This window comes from Cetorhinus maximus, chromosome 1, assembly GCF_964194155.1.
Source record: "Cetorhinus maximus chromosome 1, sCetMax3.hap1.1, whole genome shotgun sequence".
NCBI classification, from domain to species: Eukaryota; Metazoa; Chordata; class Chondrichthyes; order Lamniformes; family Cetorhinidae; genus Cetorhinus; species Cetorhinus maximus.
Genome location: NC_135879.1, coordinates 92486282 through 92502855, shown reverse-complemented (window position 1 = coordinate 92502855; position 16574 = coordinate 92486282). Strand labels below are relative to the sequence as shown.

At 42.5% G+C, this 16574-nt stretch overlaps 1 protein-coding gene across 2 annotated transcripts in view; it reads right to left on the bottom strand.

Moving 5' to 3' along the window:
• cfap299 (cilia and flagella associated protein 299) overlaps nucleotides 1–16574 on the bottom strand; it is a 969734-nt gene that overhangs the window by 375680 nt on the left and 577480 nt on the right. The window contains exon 4 of one of the 2 annotated variants that reach the window (XM_078543845.1): nucleotides 15355–15370. The exons of the other annotated variant lie outside the window; for it this stretch is intronic. Coding sequence (XP_078399971.1) covers nucleotides 15355–15370 — 16 coding nt within the window. The remainder of the gene's footprint in view (nucleotides 1–15354; nucleotides 15371–16574) is intronic. 2 annotated transcript variants of the gene reach the window in all.

Here is a 16574-nt window from a genome sequence, read left to right as displayed (position 1 = left end):
CTGCACTCATTCAGGCAAGTGGGGAGTATGCCATCACATTCTTGACTTGTGCCTTGCAGATGGTGGACAGGCTCTTTGGAGGCAGGAGGTGAGTTACTGCAGAATTCCCAGCCTTTTACCTAGGAACATAGGACTTAGGAGCAGGAGTAGGCCTTTAAGCCCCTCAAGCCTGCTCTGCCATGCAATAAGATCATGGCCGATCTGGTTGTGGCCTCAACTCTACTTGCTATCTGCCCCCTAACCCTTGACTCCCTTGTCTATCAAAATCTCTCTAATTTTCCCTTGAGTGAACTCATGACCCAGCCTCCATTGCTTTCCCGGAAGAGAATTCCACATACTAATGACTATGAGAGAAAAAAACTTTTCCTCATCTCTATCTTAAATGATAGGCCTCTTATTCTTAAACTGTGTCCCCTAGCTCTAGTCTCTTCCACAAGTGGAAACATCCTCCTTGTATCTACCCTATCAAGTCCCCTCAGGATCTCAGATGTTTCAATAAGATTATCTTTCATTCTTCTAAACTCCAATGGGTATAGGCCCAAACTGTACAATCTTTCTTCATAAGAGATTCCCCTCATTCCAGGAATGAGTCGAGTAAACCTTCTCTGAACTGCTGCCAATACAATTATATCTTTTTTCAAATAAGGAGACTAAAACTGTATATAGTATTCCAGATGTGGTCTCACCAAGGCCCTTATAGCTGCAGTAAGACTTCCCTATTCTTATATTCCATGCCCCTTGCAATAAATGCCAACATTCTATTTGCCTGCCTATTCACTTGCTGTACCTTTTTAAAAAATTCTTTCATGGGATGCGGGCATCACTGGCAGGGCCAGCATTTGTTGCCCATCCCTAATCGCCCTTGAACTGAATGGCTTGATAGGCTATTTCATACAGCAGTTTAGAGCCAACCACATTGCTGTGGATCCGAAGTCACATGTAGACCAGACCAGAATGGCAGATTTCCTTCCCTAAAGGACATTAGTGAACCAGATGGGTCTTTGCAACAATCACTGATAGTTGTCATGGTCACCATTACTGAGACTAACTTCCAGATTTACATTATATTCCAGATTTAATTAATTGAATTTAAATGCCACCAGCTGCCATGGTATAATTTGAACCAGTGCCCCCAGAGCATTAGCTTTGGCCTCTGGATTTCCAGTTCAGTGACATTACCACTGTGCAGCCATCTCACCTGCTTACTATCTTTTTATGATTTATATACCAGGACACCCAGATCCCTCTGTACCACTGAGTTTTGTAATTTCTCTCGTTTAAATATTATACTGTTTTTCTATTCTTCCTGTCAAAGTGGACAAGTTCACATTTTCCCACATTATACTCCATCTGCCAAATTTTTGCCCAATCACTTAACCTGACCCTTTGCAGAATCTCCACCTCCTCTTGGCAACTTACTTTCCTATCTTTCTTGGTGTCATCGGCAAACTTAGCTACCATACATTTTGTCCCTTCATCCAAATCATTGATGTAGATTGTAAATAGTTGAGGCCCCAGCACTGATCTCTGTGGCACTCCATTTGTTACAGCTTGCCAACCTGAAAAATATCCATTTATTCCTACTCTTTGCTTCCTGTTAGTTAACCAATCCTTTATCCATGTTATTATGCTACTTCCTACACCATGTTCTCTCATTTTGTGCAGTAAGCTTTGATGTGGCAGCTTATCAAATTCCTTTTGGAAATCTAAGTACACCACATCTATAGCTTCCCCTTTATCCACTTTGCTCATTACTTCAAGAAATTCTAATAAATTAGTTAAACATGGTTTCCCTTTCACAAACCCATGTTGACTCTGCCTGATCAAATTATGATTTTCTAAGCATCCATCTATAACCTCCTTAATAATGGATTCTAGCAATTTCCCTATGACAGATGTTAGGCTAACTGGCCTGTAGTTTCCTGCTTCCTGCCTCCTTCCTTTCTTGAATAAATGTGCCACAATAGCTATTTTCTAATGCACTATGACCTTTCCAGAATCTAAGGAACTTTGGAAGATTAGAATCAATTCATCTACTATCTCTGCAGCCACTTCTTTTAAGATTTTAGGGTGCAGGCCATCTGGTCCTGGGGATTTGTCCTCCTTTAGGTCTAAACGTTTTCCCAGCACCTTTTCCCTAGTGATGGTGATTGTTTTAAATTCCTCCCTTCCATTCACCTCTTGATTTTCAAGTACCTTTGGGAAGTTTTCTAACTCTTCCACAGTGAAGACATACACAAAATACCTGTTCAATACCTTTGCCATTTCCTTGTTTTCCATTATCGATTCCCCAGACAGACACTCTAGGTGATCAACACAAACTTTACTTACTCTTTAAATAGCAATAGAAACTCTTACTATTTACTTTTATATTACTAGCTAGCTTTCTCTCATACTCTTCCTTCTCCCATTTTTTAAAGTCATTCTTTGCTGGTTCTTAAAATTTGAGCAATCTTCTGACCTACCAATAATCTTTGCAGATTTGTATAGTGTTTCTTTCAAGATGATACTATCCTTAACTTCCTTATTCAGCCATGATGATGCATCTTTCTCAGAGTCTTTCTTTCTCACTGGAGTAAATCTTTCCTGAGAGTTAATAAATAACTCCTTAAAAAGTCTGCCACTGCATCTCTACTATCCTACCTTTTAACCTATTTTCCCAATTCACTTCAGCTGGATCTGCTTTCATACCCTTATAATTACTTTAATTTAAGTTTAAAACAGTAGTCTGAGACCTTCTCTTGTAGCCACAGATTGAATGTGAAGACATTCCATTATTGGTCATTACCTGGCACTTATGTGGCACAAATGTTATTTGCCACTTCTGACTCCAAGCTTGAATGTTGTCCAGGTCTTGCAACATGTACACACAGACTGCTTCATTATCTGAGGAGTTGCAAATCAAACTGAACACTGTGCAATCATCAGCAAACATCTCCACTTCTGACTTTACGTTGGAAAGAAGAAGCTGAAGATGGTTAGGCCTAAAGAACTGCCCTGAGAGACTCCTGCAGTGATCTCCTGGGGCTGAGATGATTGGCCTCCAACAACCAGAACCATCTTCCTTTGTGCTATGTATGGCTGCAGCCAGTGGTGAATAGTGCCCCTGATTCCCACTGACTTCAATTTTATTTTTACTCTTTACTGTCACATTCAGTCTAATGCAGCCTTGGTATCAAGGGTAGTCACTCTCAGCTCTGGAATTCAACTCTTTTGTCCATATTTGTACTAAGGCTGCAATTATGTCTGGAGTTGAGTGGTCCTGGTAGAATCCAAATAAGTATCGATGAATAGGTTATTGGTGAAAAATTATTGCTTTCACTGTGACCAACCCTTTCCTTCACTCTGCTGAAGATTGAGAATAGGCAAATGAGGTGATAATTTGCCAGGATGGATTGTCTTGCTTTTTATGGACAGGATATACCTGGGTAATTTTCCACATTCCATGTGTGGATACCAATGTAGGTGTACTGGAACAGCTTGGCTAGGGCTGCAGCTAGTTCTTGTGCACAAGTCCTCAGTGCTACTGCTGAGATGTTGTCAGGGTCCATGGACTTTGCTGTATCCAGGGCCTTCAACTGTTTCTTGATAGGTTGAATTGTCTGAACATTGCCATCTGTGATGGTGAGGATATGAGGAGGAGGCTGAGATGGATCATCCATTCAGCATTTCTGGCTGAAGATGGTTGCAAACATTTCACATGTTGCACCAATATGACAGATGAACTTGGGAGATCTTATCATACACTATTAAAACAATATAGGGAAAGATCAGGGCCAGAATCTTCAGGTCGGCGTGCGGGGGCGGGCCCCGCTTACCGATGCGTAAAATGCGTCCTTACGTCACCATGCATCATTCAGATCTTCAGTTCGGTGGGCACACAACCGACTCCGCTCGCCAGACTGTCAAAGGCCTATTAAGGCCATTTAAAAACTAATTAAAGTTATTAACTGAGCTGCCCATCCAACCTTAAGGTTGGTGGGCAGGCGAAGAGCCCAGGCAGCCTTCGCATTTATCATGAAACCTCATCCATGGGTGGGATGAGGTTTCATGAAGGGTTTATAAATTAAATAATTTTTTAAATTAAAGTTCATTGACATGTCCCAGCTCATGTGACATTGTCACATGAGGGGGCATGTCTTAAACTTATTTTTTTCTCTTTACTAAAATTTTTGAAAATCAAACTAATCTCTCTGAGGCAGCTCTGTTCCTCAGGGAGATTTCTGCACTCTATCGCGCGCATGCACGAAAGAGTACAGGCCCCGACTCAGCCTACTCCCCCGCCCGCACAAGGAGCGCTAAGCGCTTCCAGGTGAGCGCTAAGCGCCTTAATTGGCCCGCCCACGCAAAATGACGGTGCACAGACCAGATCAGCTGCACGCCCACCGATGCCTGCTCACGTTCAGCCACCACCCACCGCACCCCCCCTCCGATGGGGAGAAAATTCTCCCCCAGGAGTCACTTTCTTCATTTTCCACTTTCACAGAAAACTTTCCACAATCTCACTTCCTGTATGGTAAGTAAAACTTTATGATACAAAGAGAGAAAACACGTATAGAAACTATCAAAATAGGTTCCAAAATAAATCAAGTACTTTATGCATATTAAAAGCAATTCCAGATAATTGCACACAATTTAAATTTTAAAAAAGCCTTACACTTTAATTTGTTTGTGTTTTTTCACAAATGCATTTATTTAAATAATTGACCTAGCATGTACACCCAATCATTCCGGCCTCCCTTAAGTTCAGCTGAAGTGACAAATGTCAAATTGAATCAATTGCATCAGTCATTATACCATCTGATGTCTAGGGCATATATGGATATATATACTTAAAAAGGGAAACAAATGCTAATTTACATGGAAAGAGCTCGGGAATGGGACAGATTGAATCGTTTTTTCAAAGAGTCGACATGGGCACGATGGGCTGAATGGCCTCCTTCTGCGCAGTAAGATTCAACAAAAAAATAGTGCAGCTCTGTTCATTCAAGATTTATAATGCTGGTACAAGCAAGGTAGATGGGACATAAGCATTTTAGTTGAAATGAAATCACATATTTTTCATTAGCAGTGTTGGTACAATTATAGTAATCATTCTGCCATCAACAAAACACGACTTGGAAAAGTAGGATTATCTTTGAAATATGGTCTTCTGAAGTCTTTTTTAATTCTCCATATTTTGGAACTGACCAGTGACCAACAGTGAAAATCACAGGGGCAGGGTCTCTCCGGAAGTTTTAATCCTTTGAAGAATCTTGCTCCACACAGTCTGCACTGCAGCTTATAGTTATACAGTGAAGCAATTTGCCAGAATTAAACAATAATGTCCAAAATCCAAATCACAGTTAAATACAGAATAGTGATCCAAGTACGTGCAGGATAAATTACTTTCCAGAATTAGGAAGTCCATACTAAATAATGTTTATTCATTTAGACACTTGACCTATATTTGGTTTATAAAAGGAGGCAGAAAATAAGTTGAGCTAATGATGGTGAATAAATGCATGAGTGTGGGCCCACATTTCCAACTACAAACTGAATCCAGAACAGCTTTTTGGATATTGGCTCATGTGGTAGCAATAGGCCAAAGAAAATGTGTTTTTAACTGGTGTTTGAATTGTCACCTAATATAAAAAACATACGTATATTTCACAATACCTTTCTTGGTACTGTAACTGCCTAATGTGTTGTCAGAATTGTATTCAACCACAATTTGTAAACTCTGTAAGCTCATGGTCCAGCATATCTATCACTCTACCATTACCATCAAGATAGGGGATCAAACATAATTCAATGAGGAGTGAAAGCATACCAGGAGCAGCATGAGGCATAGCTAAAAATGAGGTGCCATCCTGGTGAAGCTATGACACAGGAATACTTGCATGCCAAACAGTGGAAACAGCATGCTTCTGACAGTCAGGGCTTAGCAATCTCGCCACCAATGGATCAGATCAAAGCTCTGCACTGCTGTCACATTCAGTTGTGAATGGCGGAGGAGAATTAAACAATTAACGAGAGGAGGAGGGTCCACCAATATCTCCACAATGGTAGGGGAGCACAACGCATCAGTGTAAAAGGCAAGGCTGAAGCATTTGCAACCAACCTCAGCCGGAAGTGCTGAGTGGATGATCCATCTCAGCCTCCCCCTGAGATCCCCAGCATCAGAGATTCCAGTCTTCAGCCAATTTGATTCACTCCAGGTTATATCAAAAAATGGCTGAAGACACAGGATATAGCAAAGACGATGGGCCCTGACAACATCCTGGCAGTACTACTGAAGACATGTGCTCCAGAACCAGCCATGCCCCTAGCCAAGCTGTTGCGGTACAGTCATCCATCACTGGCATCCATCCAACAATGTGGAAAATTGCCCAGGTATGTTCTGTACACAAAAAGGAGGACAAATCCAATCTGGCCAATTACCGCCCCAAAAGTCTACTCTCGATTATCAGCACAGTGATAAAAGGTGTCATCGACAGTGCTATCAAGCAGCTCTTACTCAGCAATAACCTGCTCACTGTTGCTCAGTTTAGGTTCCGCAAGGGCCACTTGGCTCCTGACCTTATTACAGCCTTGGTCGAAACATGGAAGAAAGAGTTGAACTCAAGAGGTGAGGTGAGTGTGACTGTCCTTGACATCAGCCAGCATTTGACCGAGTGTGGCATCAAGGGGCCCTCGCAAACCTGGAGTCAATGGGATTCAGGGGGAAAACTTCGCTGGTTGGAGTCATACTGAGCATTGGAATATGATTGTGGTTTTTGGAGGCCAATCGTCTCAAGCCCCAAACCCTCACTGCAGGAGTTCCTTAGGTTAGTGTTCTAAGCCCAAACATCTTCAGCTGCTTTATCAAATACCTTCCCTCCAACATAAATTCAGAAGTGGGGATGTCCGCTGATGATTGCTCAATGTTTAGCAGCATTTGCGACTTCTCAGATAATGAAACATTGCGTGTCCATATGCAGCAAGACCTGGGCAGCATTCAGGCTAGAGTCGATATGTGGCAAGTAACATTCACACCACACAAAATGCCAAGCAATGACCATCTCCAACTAGAGAGAATCTAACCATCTCCCCATGACATCCAATGGCATTACCATCGCTGAACCCCCCACCATCAACATCCTGGGAGTTACTATTGTCCAGAAATTTAACTAGACCAGTCATTTAAATACTGTGACCACAAGAGAAGATTGCAGGTTAGGAATTCTGCAACGAGTAACTCACCTCTTAGTTCTTCAAAGCCTGTCCACCATCTACAATGCACAAGTTAGGAGTGTGATGGAATACTGTCCGCTTGCCTGGATGAGTATGACTCCAAAAACATTCAAGAACCTTGACACAATCCAGGACAAAGCAGTGTGCTTGATAGGTGTCTCATTGAGATGAGACCTTAAAAATTCTCTTTTCTCCTTATCGACAGCAGTGTGTACCATCTATAGAATGCATTGCAGCAAAACTCCAGGTTGAAGTCATACCTAGCACAAAGGAAGATGGTTGTGGTTGTTGGAGGTCAGTCATCTCAGCTCCAGGACATCACCGTAGGAGTTCCTCAGGGTAGTGTCTTAGGTCCAACCATCTTCAGCTGCTTCATTAATGACCTTCCTTCCATCATAAGGTCAGAAGTGGGGATGTTCGCTGATGATTGCACAATGTTCAGCACCATTCGCAACTCTGCAGATACTAAAGCAGTCCATGTCCAAATGCAGCAAGACCTGGACAATATCCAGGCTTGGGCTGACAAGTGGCAAGTAACATTCACGCCATATAAGTGTCAGGCAATTACCATCCCCAACAAGAGATAATCCAACCATCACCCCTTGATGTTCAATGGCATTACCATCACTAAATCCCCCACTATCAACATCCTGGGGGTCACCATTGACCAGAAACTGAACTGGACTAGCCATATAAATACTGTGGCTACAAGAGCAGGTCAGAGGCTAGGAATCGAGCGACGAATAACTCACCTCCTGACTCCCCAAAGCCTGTCTACCATTTACAAGGCACAAGTCAGGAGTGTGATGGAATACTCCCTACTTTCCTGAATGAGTGCAGTTCACACAATACACAAGAAGCTTGACACCATCCAGGACAAAGCAGCCCGCTTGATTGGCACCACATCCACAAATATTCACACCCTCCACTACCGACTCGTAGTAGCGGCAGTGTGTACCATCTACAAGATGCACTGCAGGAATTCACCAAGGCTCCTTCGACATCACATTCCAAACACACGACCTCTACCACCTAGAAGGACAAGGGCAGTAGAAACTTGGGAACACCACCATATGCAAGTTCCCCTTCAAGCCACACACCATCCTGACTTGGAACCACATCGCCGTTCCTTCACTGATATCTTGTATTTCATCCGTCCTCATTCTGAGGGTTGGCTGCACTATGAACAAGCTTTTTCTTCCTGATTTAAATTCTCTGCTTCCCTCATTGGCTGTCCCATAGAGAGGCCAGTCCACATTCTGTTATTATCCATCCATGCCATCTTGGGTCTTCCATGTACATATTTTCCAGGTGCTTTACCTTGTATTACCTGTTTTTCCAATATTCCCCTCCTGTTTGCATCACACACCCAAAATGTGAGATTCCTTGATATCACTGCCTCAAACAAGTTCCTCTTAACACCAGCTTTCTCAAGGGCCCACTCGTTTGTCTGCTTGGCGGTCCATGACACACCTAATATTTGTCTGAGTCCTTTTGTTTCAAAAGCTCATTTTTGAGCCTGGTCACTCTTCTTGATGGCCCAGCTTTCATAGCCATACATTGTCACTGGCCACACAAGGGCTTTCAGAAGATTATTTTTTGTTGTAATTGAGATGCTGTGGCCACTTCATATTCTTGTAAGTGAGTTCACAATGCCTTGTTAAGTCTAGCCCAAATTTCTTCAGTAGACTCTGCATCTTCTGTGGGTGACCCAAGACCTATTCAAGCTGAAGTCCTTTAATCAGAATCTTGCAGCTCTTTCCACCCAACCCCATCATCTTTGTCTTGTCAACATTGATCAGGAGATTTAATTTCCAGTTAAATTGATCAAGACGATCACCAACTCCTGTAGCTCCTCCAGTGAATTAGTGAACAGATCAATGCCATCAGCACATCGAAGATTCAAAACTCGCTGCTCGCCAATCAGTATCCCACCATTATAGCTATCAAGTGTCTCTCTCATGACCATTTCTGCTAGGATGTTGAATAAATATGATGAGAGGACACATCTCTGTCTAACACATTTAGACTCTGAACCATGACGCCTTCGCTTTCGCTGAGTCAAAATCCTGGAACTCACTTCCTAACAGCACTATAGATGTGCCTACACTGATTGGACTGTAGCTGTTCAAGATGGCGGCTCACTATCACCTTCTCAAGGGCAATTAGGGATGAGCAACAAAAAAACTGGTCTTGCCAGCAATGCTCACATCCCACGAAAAAATAAAAAGAAACAAAGAAGTTACACGTGAAGGGGAGAACTTGTGACAAGTCAGCCAGCATCCAGAGAAAGAAAGTTACAACTGATTTCCCAATACTTTCAATAAATGAAGGCTGACTCACCAATTAAAGTCACTTTGTAGCTGTCTGTTCTCTCCTTATATCCTCACAAAATCTCTTACACTTAGAGTTCTACCAAGTTCTACTAAGATGGAAGTCTAATACTCCTTTTCCATTAACAAACTGCTGGGCCAGAATTTTGCCGTCATCGGACGGGCTCGGCAGGTCGAGCGGGAGGGGTCAGGAAGCCGAGCACTGCCTGTGATCGGGGCCTGACCATGATTTCACATTGGCAGGCCAAGCAAGGCCTGCCCAATGTGAAACGCATGCTGCAGCGCTCAGAGCTGCCTGTATGTGAGGGGGTGGAGGCGGGTGGGGAGGGCAAGTGGGGAGCTTTGCAGATGAGCAAAGGAGAAGCTCCCTGAGGCACAGAACTGCCTCAGGGAGATAAAGATTTCAAAAATTAAAAATTAAGAATTTTAAAATGTTAAAAAAAATGTCCCCTCATGTGACATGAGCAGGGACATGTTGTTAATGAAATGTTACCATTTTTATTTAATTTTTAATAGCTGTTGGAAACCTCATCCCGTAAGGTTGGACAGGCAGCAAAAAAATTAATTCAACTGGTACTTTAATGGCCTTATTAGGCCTGTTAATTGTCAATGGGCACGCTGCTGACTCCTGCACATGCCTGCCAACCGAAATATTGCACAAGTGTGCAATGATGTCGGGACGCTCGCCTGGCATCATCACCTGTCATTTTATGTGCGTCCGGGTCGGGCATGCGCCTGCCCGACGAGTGAGAAATGCTGGCCCTGGTGACAATTTTAACCCACCTAGCCCTGTGGAAATGAGACAGTTTCACTTTGAAAACTTACTGCCTTGTGCCCACTCTATCCTATCCACAATTACTAACTGTGCTCTCTTTTTAGCTAGCTGAGGCACCCATCTGATGAAGTGGAAGCATCATTAACATAAACAAATCAAGGTTTTTAAAAACTTATTACTCCATTCTTGGGATGTTGGCATTGAAAAGATATTAGAGAGGGAGTGAGAAGATTCAGTCTTTATTGATCGCTAAATGGAACACAATGTAGGAAAAAGTAGGCAAGAGCACCTGTTCAGAGAGTACCAGGAGTTTAGTGCTAAATTAAAGAAAAAGGCCTCAAGGGTTATAATCTCTGAATTATTACCTGAGCCATGTACAAATTGGCATATAGGGATAAACAGATTAGGCAGGTGAACCTGCCTGGGATAAGCAGATTAGGCAGAGCGGTGTGGGAAGCCATGATTTAATTTCATGGGGCACCGGCCACGACAGGAAGGAACTGTTCCCTTGGAACAGGCTCCACTTGAACTGGGCTGGGCACCAGTATCCTAGTGAACAAGACACATAGAGCTTTTGCAAGGACTTTAAAATAGTAAATGGGGAAGGGGGAGCACAATGGAAGGCAAGCTCAGGTGGAAAAAGCTTATAAACAATAATTCTGAAGCAGATGAAAAGGAAGAGAGTTGAGTAATATTCAGAGATTGTGCATTAGGCAAGGCAGATAAAAAGAAAACCAAAAGATGCAAAAGCCAGTTAGCTTAACATCTGTCATAGGGAAAATGTTAGAAGCTATTATTAAAGATGTAATGGCAGGGCACTTAGAAAAATTGAAGGCAGTGTCAATATAGTTTTGTGGAAGGGAAATCATGTTTAACCAATTTATTGGAATTCTTTGAAAGAGTCATATGTGCTGTGGATAAAGGGGAACCGGTGGATGTACTGTACTTAGATATCCGGAAGGCATTTGATAAGGTGTCACATCAAAGGTTATTGTGAAAAATAAAAGCTCATGGTGTAAGGGGGTGACATATTGGCATGGCTAGATGATTGGCTAGCTAACAGGAAACAGAGAGTCGGCATAAATGGGTCTTTTTCTAGTTGGCAGGATGTAACGAGTGGTGTGTCACTTTTTACAATTTATATAACTGACTTGGATGAAGGGACCAAAGGTACGGTTGCTAAATTTGCTGATGACACAAAGATAGGTAGGAAAGTAAGCTGTAAAGAGGACATAAGGAGGCTACAAAGCGACATAGATAGGTTAAGTGAGTGGGCAAAGATCATTCAAATGGAGTATAATGTGGGCAAAGGTGAAATTTTCCATTTTTGGCAGGAAGAGTGAAAAAAATCATATTATCTAAATGGTCAGAAATTGCAGAGCTCTGAGATTCAGAGGGATCTGGATGCCCAGTGAATGGATCACAAAAGGCTAGTTTGCAGGTACAGTAAGTAATTAGGAAAGCTAATATAATGCAATTGTTTATTGCACAGGGAATTGAACATAAAAGTAGGAAGGTTATGCTTCAGTTGTACAGGACACCGGTGAGACCACATCTGGAGCACTGTATACTGTATGAGTCTCCTTATGTAAGGAAGGTTGTAAGTGCATTAGAAGCAGTTCAGAGAAGTTTTAATAGGCAAATACCTGGAATTGATGGGTTGTTTTATGAGGAAAGTCTAGGCTTGTATCCACTTGAGTTTAGAAGAGTAAGAGATGACTTGATTGAAACCTTTAAGATCCTGAGGGTTATTGAAAGGGTGAATGTGGACAAAATGTTTCCTCATGTGGGGGAATCGAGAACTAGGGGTCACTGTTTAAAAATAAGGGGTCACCCATTAAAGACAGAGATGAGAATTTTTCTCTCTCAGAGGGTAGTGAATCTTTGGAACTCCCTACCTCAATAGGCGGTGGAAGCAGAGTCTTTGAATATCTTTAAGGCAGACGTAGATAGATTCTTGATAAACAAGGGGGTGAAAGGCTATGAAGGGTAGGCGGGAGGTTACAATCAGATCAGCCATGATTGAATGGTGGAGCAGGCTCAAGAGGCCGAGTGACCTACTCCTGCTCCTAATTCGTATGTAATTAAACCAAGAGAGAGAAATAAGAAATGCAAGAGAGAAACAACATTATAGCAGGGTTGTTTCAGGGTGGGGGGTGGGGGAGGGGGGGGTATGATCCAAAATATGCCCTTTACACTCCATGGGCAGAATTTTCTGTCTATTGGGCGAGTCCGGCCCAATCTCCAGCGGGCGCAGAGCCGATCCCCGACAGCGAAGAGGGCCGTACCGCCATTTTACGTGACGTCTGGCGGGAAGCGCTATGCACTCCCTGTGCAGACAGGGGGAATCTCAGAAATCGAGAGTGCGCTTTTTCGCGCATGCGCATGAAAGAGCGCACATCTCCCTGAGGCTGCACTTAGCCTCAGGGAGATTGCCTGGACTTTGAAAAATATTAAAAATAGAAGAAAAAAAATCCCTTACATGTCCCCCTCATGTGACAATGTCACATGAGTTGGGACATGTTCATAATTTACAGAATAACTTTATTAACATTTTTAAAATCCTGCATGAAACCTCTTCCCGCCGCTGGATGAGGTTTCATGTTTTCTCTAATTGCCGCCGGGGCTCCTGGCCTGCCCGCCAACCTTCAGGTTGGATGGGCAGGTCCTTTAACTGGTTAAATGATCCTGTCAATGGCCTCAATTGGCCATTGACAGGTCGGCAGGCCCACAGCTGATTTTGCTGCACCCCCGCCTTCCTGAAAATTTAAATGGGTTGGAGTGAGGTCGTGGGTTACGCCCGACATCATCCCTCGTCATTTTACGCATCGGCGAGCAGGCCCTGCCCCCTGCTCGCCGACAGCAAAATTCTGCCCCATGAATTTACGTAACAACCGCAACAACATAACATAACTTTACTGTAATAAAACATCCCAAATAAAAATTAGAACCAGGCCTTTCAGGAGCAAAGTTAGGAAACACTTTTACATGCAAAGTGTGGCAGAAGTTTGGAACTCTCTTCCACAAATGGCAATTGATCCCAGGTCAGTATTGAATTTTAAGTCTGAGATCGATGGGTTTCTGTTAACCAAAGATATTAAAAGATATGGGGCAAAAATCCATACAGAGTTAGGTTACAGATCAATCATGATATCACTGAAAGGCAGAACATGCTCAAGGGGCTAAATGACTTATTCCTGTTCCTATGTTGCTTTGTATTTGCCCTGAGAAGATTGTGTTAAGCTACTTCAGGGTTCAGTTTAAGAGTCAAGTTTGTTTGAGACTGGAGTCACATATAGGCCAGGCTGGATAATGGTTGTAGGTTTCCTTCCCCGATGGACATAAATGAACCATTTAGGGTTTCACAGCAATCTGACAGCTCCAAGGTCACTTTTATAGGTTTCAGCTTTTTATTTGCAGACTTTTTAAACATGATTCAAATTCTGAAATTGCAATGGTGAGAATTGAACTCATGTTCTCTGAATTATTAGTCCAGGCCTCTAGATTACTAATTCAGTAACATATACCATTAAGATAATGTACCCTAGTATATTTAAGATCTCAAAGTCATTGTAACCGTTGATTAAGTTGAGTGCCTGATAAAGCTGAATCTCTCTGTAAAATTTGACAGCAGGAAGTGGAGTCCCTAAAAGGTAAATTAAAATTTTTCTTTGTCGGGGGCAGAAGAGGCCAGAAAGAGCAGGAGTGCTGCTGCAGACTCCATAAGGAAAGTGTGGGCCTCTACTTTGAGCACCATCCCCACATCACACCATCCCCCCAAGCCTGTCTTTCTCTCTCCCAAAATCTTGCTAAAATCACCTTCTGCAACTGGATTCCAGGTTGGTCAATCTTCACCTCTGTACACTGGGCAGTCAGCCAGTTGGATATAAATGCTCTATTACTGTCATGAAAAATCTAGTAACATATATACTTTCTAGTCCATCATTCCCTAAGCAACCAATCCTACCAATTAATTATTACAAACTTGTTCATGTTGTTAGATTGCACAAATTTTACAAAGCACCTGTTAACTATCTACACTGTATTTTTATACAGTATGATGTAATTTTCTTTTGAAATTCCAAATCTTGGAATGGCTACAGATTTACCGAGTGATAAATGTACTACACAAGCATGTCAACAGCGTCTACATACTGACAGAGGAAAAGAATTGTCCGGTCAATCTAATTCAAACAGGTTAGTGGAAAGAAAATAGGAAGAAGAGGGAAAACATATTGCAATAATGGGAAATAAATGAAAATCTGTCCAAACGATTTCCTTAAGCAGCACTGAAGAAAACAGGCTTTCAGGATGCCTAAAAAGGAAGTCCAACAAGGAAAATATATATAAAAATCAAATCTCTTCTTTTAAAACTGCTTGTGTTTTCAGATGTATGCTATGATCAGTTTCTTTCCCGAAGTATCAATAACATACATTTCCCTTTTGGCAAACAGTTTATTTCCCTAATTCCAGACCCCAAAGGCTGGCAACCAAACTGTACACCTGCTATTATGCATTACAATGTGATTAAAATATTTGGAGAATTTGGCAAGTTCCAGACTTGAAACTATGCTGGAAGTTGTAATCGTGAGTAGGAGTATGGGTACTGGCTACCCCTTTCCTCCTGCTGATTGCTGTATACAGAACTACTGGTGGTCGGCAGCTGGGTTCTCAGGGTTGGAATCAAAAACATGCATTGCTTGATATCCGGTCAGATGGCATGAGTGCCTAGACATTGTTATTTTGTCAGGGAAAAGTACAGAAGGATGCCTTGCACAACATATGTACTGACTGAGATGGGTGAAATGTGGTGCAGTATTTATTCAGGTGCAATAATATAAATTTGCCGTTGTCTGGTTTCAAGTGATAAAGCAGAAGATTTCAAAGAATGCATCCCATGTGTTACTTGGAGTTCTCTGGTGTAAATGAATTTCCAATATCAGGCCACAGCCAGAGATAAAGGAAGTCCCCATGCAGTCTGTCAACATAATGATAGCTACCAGCTCATGATTTAAAGCTGTTACTTACAACATATGCAGAGCAGAAGCTTGCATCATTTATGGCTTTAAAATCCCAATGTACTGTTGTCAAAATTGATTAACTTGGATTTTATTAAACAGACTGTTATTTTGTATTTTTTTTAATAAACTGCTGATTGTAAATGGAAATTGAGTTGAAATAATGCTGTACTCAACATTGGAAATGTCTGATTTCCAAACTATTACATCAGAATTAAGAAAGGCATTTATTCAGCATTTGAATGATCATTTGAATGACAACAACAACTATGTTAAAGGTGCTATTAAAATGCTATTAATGAAAAATGATGTGTTTGGTGGTATTTTCAATTCTTGTCCCTGGTCAAACTGCAGCACCACTAATGAGTCAGGAACCCAAATAGTGAAGGAGTGGGCACAGGCACTGGATCTGCCAAAGGAAGCATTTTTTTATTACAGGAGCCCCAGCAGGGGTGAGAATGGCTCGAAAGCAAATGGATTTCTGAGGCTGCAACAAACAGAGGAATAGAGAGGAGACCTGGAAAGGCTGCTCCCTGGGTCCCTCATTCTTACCTGGAGGCTCTGCTGTGAGCTCTGAGGGACTGCAGTGAGATAATCCTTCCCAAGGAGGGATGGAAGAGGCCAGCCTCTCCAACCAAGCATGTATGGATAAAAATGGTCGGGGAAGTCAGCTGGAGGAGTGTAGTCCCTCTAACCTGGAGACAGTGCACCAACAGAATCTGGGACCTCAGAAAGGCGAAAAGGTGAGTGGTATAACACTCTGACTTTTCCAGCATTCTCCTGCACAGCACTCCTCAAGACTATACACCTTTCAGCTCCACTCATTCCTCCCCCTGCAGGCACCTCACATCCCCATCATTCTTTTGTCATCTCGCACCCATGCCTCCTCAAATTTTGTCCTTCCCTCTGATCCACACAAACCATTTCTCACACTCATAACTCTCTGCTTTCTCTCTTTGCATGCACCTTGATGGTCCCTGGCAATGCATGCCCACCTGACACACTAGCAAGAAGATCTTGTTCCAGGAAGCTACAGATGTCAGAAATAACCTGCTGTGAAAACCTGAATCTCCTGACACACTGGTGCTCACACATGTCAAGAAAGCTGCCTGTAGACCCTGTATTGTGGGAGTCTCACATTTGAGCGAGAACTTTGTGTCCATCTCCTCTGCCCTATGGAGTTGCCTGTGGCTGAGTAGAAAGCAGCTGGTGCTAGAGCCGATGATATTCCTG